This window comes from Trichophyton rubrum (genome assembly GCF_000151425.1).
Source record: "Trichophyton rubrum CBS 118892 genomic scaffold supercont2.2, whole genome shotgun sequence".
In the NCBI taxonomy this organism is placed as follows: Eukaryota; Fungi; Ascomycota; class Eurotiomycetes; order Onygenales; family Arthrodermataceae; genus Trichophyton; species Trichophyton rubrum.
This window is the reverse complement of record NW_003456427.1, coordinates 12,515-13,974: the sequence shown is the minus strand read 5'-3', so window position 1 is coordinate 13,974 and position 1,460 is coordinate 12,515. Positions and strand designations below refer to the sequence as shown.

General features: G+C 61.4%; 1 protein-coding gene across 1 annotated transcript in view; it reads left to right on the top strand.

Moving 5' to 3' along the window:
• Positions 1-1,388, top strand: part of TERG_11731 (uncharacterized protein) — a gene marked incomplete at its 5' end in the record, with an annotated part of 3,922 nt that extends 2,534 nt beyond the window's left edge. The window contains one exon of the mRNA XM_003236768.2: positions 59-1,388. Coding sequence (XP_003236816.2) covers positions 59-1,270 — 1,212 coding nt within the window. The 3' untranslated portion in view covers positions 1,271-1,388. The remainder of the gene's footprint in view (positions 1-58) is intronic.
• Positions 1,389-1,460: the final 72 nt, after the last annotated feature.

Genomic DNA, 1,460 nt, shown 5'->3' with positions numbered 1-1,460 from the left:
GTCGCCCTGTGTCTCTCCAATCTTCCTCGAGGCCATCAATCGCTTCGTCGAGCCCCAGACCGTCGAGCACCCAAAGCTCATCTGCATCGTCGGCGCCCTCGGCCTGCTCTCCAACATCCTCGGCCTCCTCCTCTTCCACGACCACTCGCACGGCGGACACGGTCACGGCCATGGCGCCGAAGAGCCCATCGAGTCCGCCGAGCTGGGCTACTCCCGCGAGATCGCGGCGCCGCCCTCCTCCTCCTCCCCCCTCACGCCCACCACCCTGACCAACAGCATCGTCATCCCCAGCTCGCCCACCGCGCGCCAGCACTCGCGCCACCATCCTTCCATCAGCCGGGTCAGCCGCGAGAGCAGACGATACAGCGGGTTCAGAGACGCAGAGGACATCAGCGGCCACCCGGCGAGCCTGCGCCAGGACATCATCCAGGCCAGCCGCTTCGAAGACGAGCCCTCGCCAGACTCAGAGTCCGACAGGGAAGACCTCCGCCAGTCCGAGGAGTCCCGGCTGCTACCCAACGCCCCAAAAGTCACCACCACGCCCTACGCTGCCACTTCTGTCCAGCCCCGTAAGACTCCTGACATCCACGACCAGCACAACCACGCAAAGGTCAAGGACACCGCCGACCTCGCCCACGAGCACGCCCATGGCCAGGCTCAGCAGGGACACGGCGGCCACGGCCACGGCCACGACCTGAACATGCGCGGTGTCTTTCTTCATGTCCTCGGTGACGCCCTCGGCAACATCGGCGTCATCGTCTCGGCCCTCTTCATCTGGCTCACAGACTACACCTGGCGCTACTACGCAGACCCGGCCATCTCCCTGCTCATCACCGTCATCATCCTCTTCTCCGCCATCCCGCTCTGCAAGGCCGCCTCCAGGATCCTCCTCCAGGCCGTGCCCGCCGGCCTCAGCATCGACCACATCATCGAGGACATCGAGCAGCTTCCCGGTATCATCAGCTGCCACCACTTCCACGTCTGGCAGCTAAGCGACACCAAGCTCGTCGCCTCGCTCCACATCCAGGTCAGCTTCGACATCAAGGGTGAAGGCTCCGACAGGTACATGGCCCTTGCAAGGCACGTTAGAAAGTGCCTCCACGCGTATGGAATCCACTCGTCCACCGTCCAGCCAGAGTTCTACCCGGGGAGCGAGGAGAACTCCCTGCGCCCAGGCAGCTCCCAGCTCACCTCCGTCGCCAGCGAGTCCTGTCTACTCGAATGTGGTGAAGACTGTTACCCGGGCCGCCAGTGCTGCCCATCAGTATAAATACCGCTCTCTCTCTCTCTCTCTCTCTTTTCTCTTTCTTTCTCTCTCTGATACATCTCTACGTTCTCTCTTGTCTTTCCTTTGCTACTCTCATTTCTTATTTCCTTCTAGTCTTATTTCTTCCTCTGGTTTGGATCTCTTCTGCATTAATACCTGCCTAGCTAGCCTGCTTGAATATCCTCCCTCCATT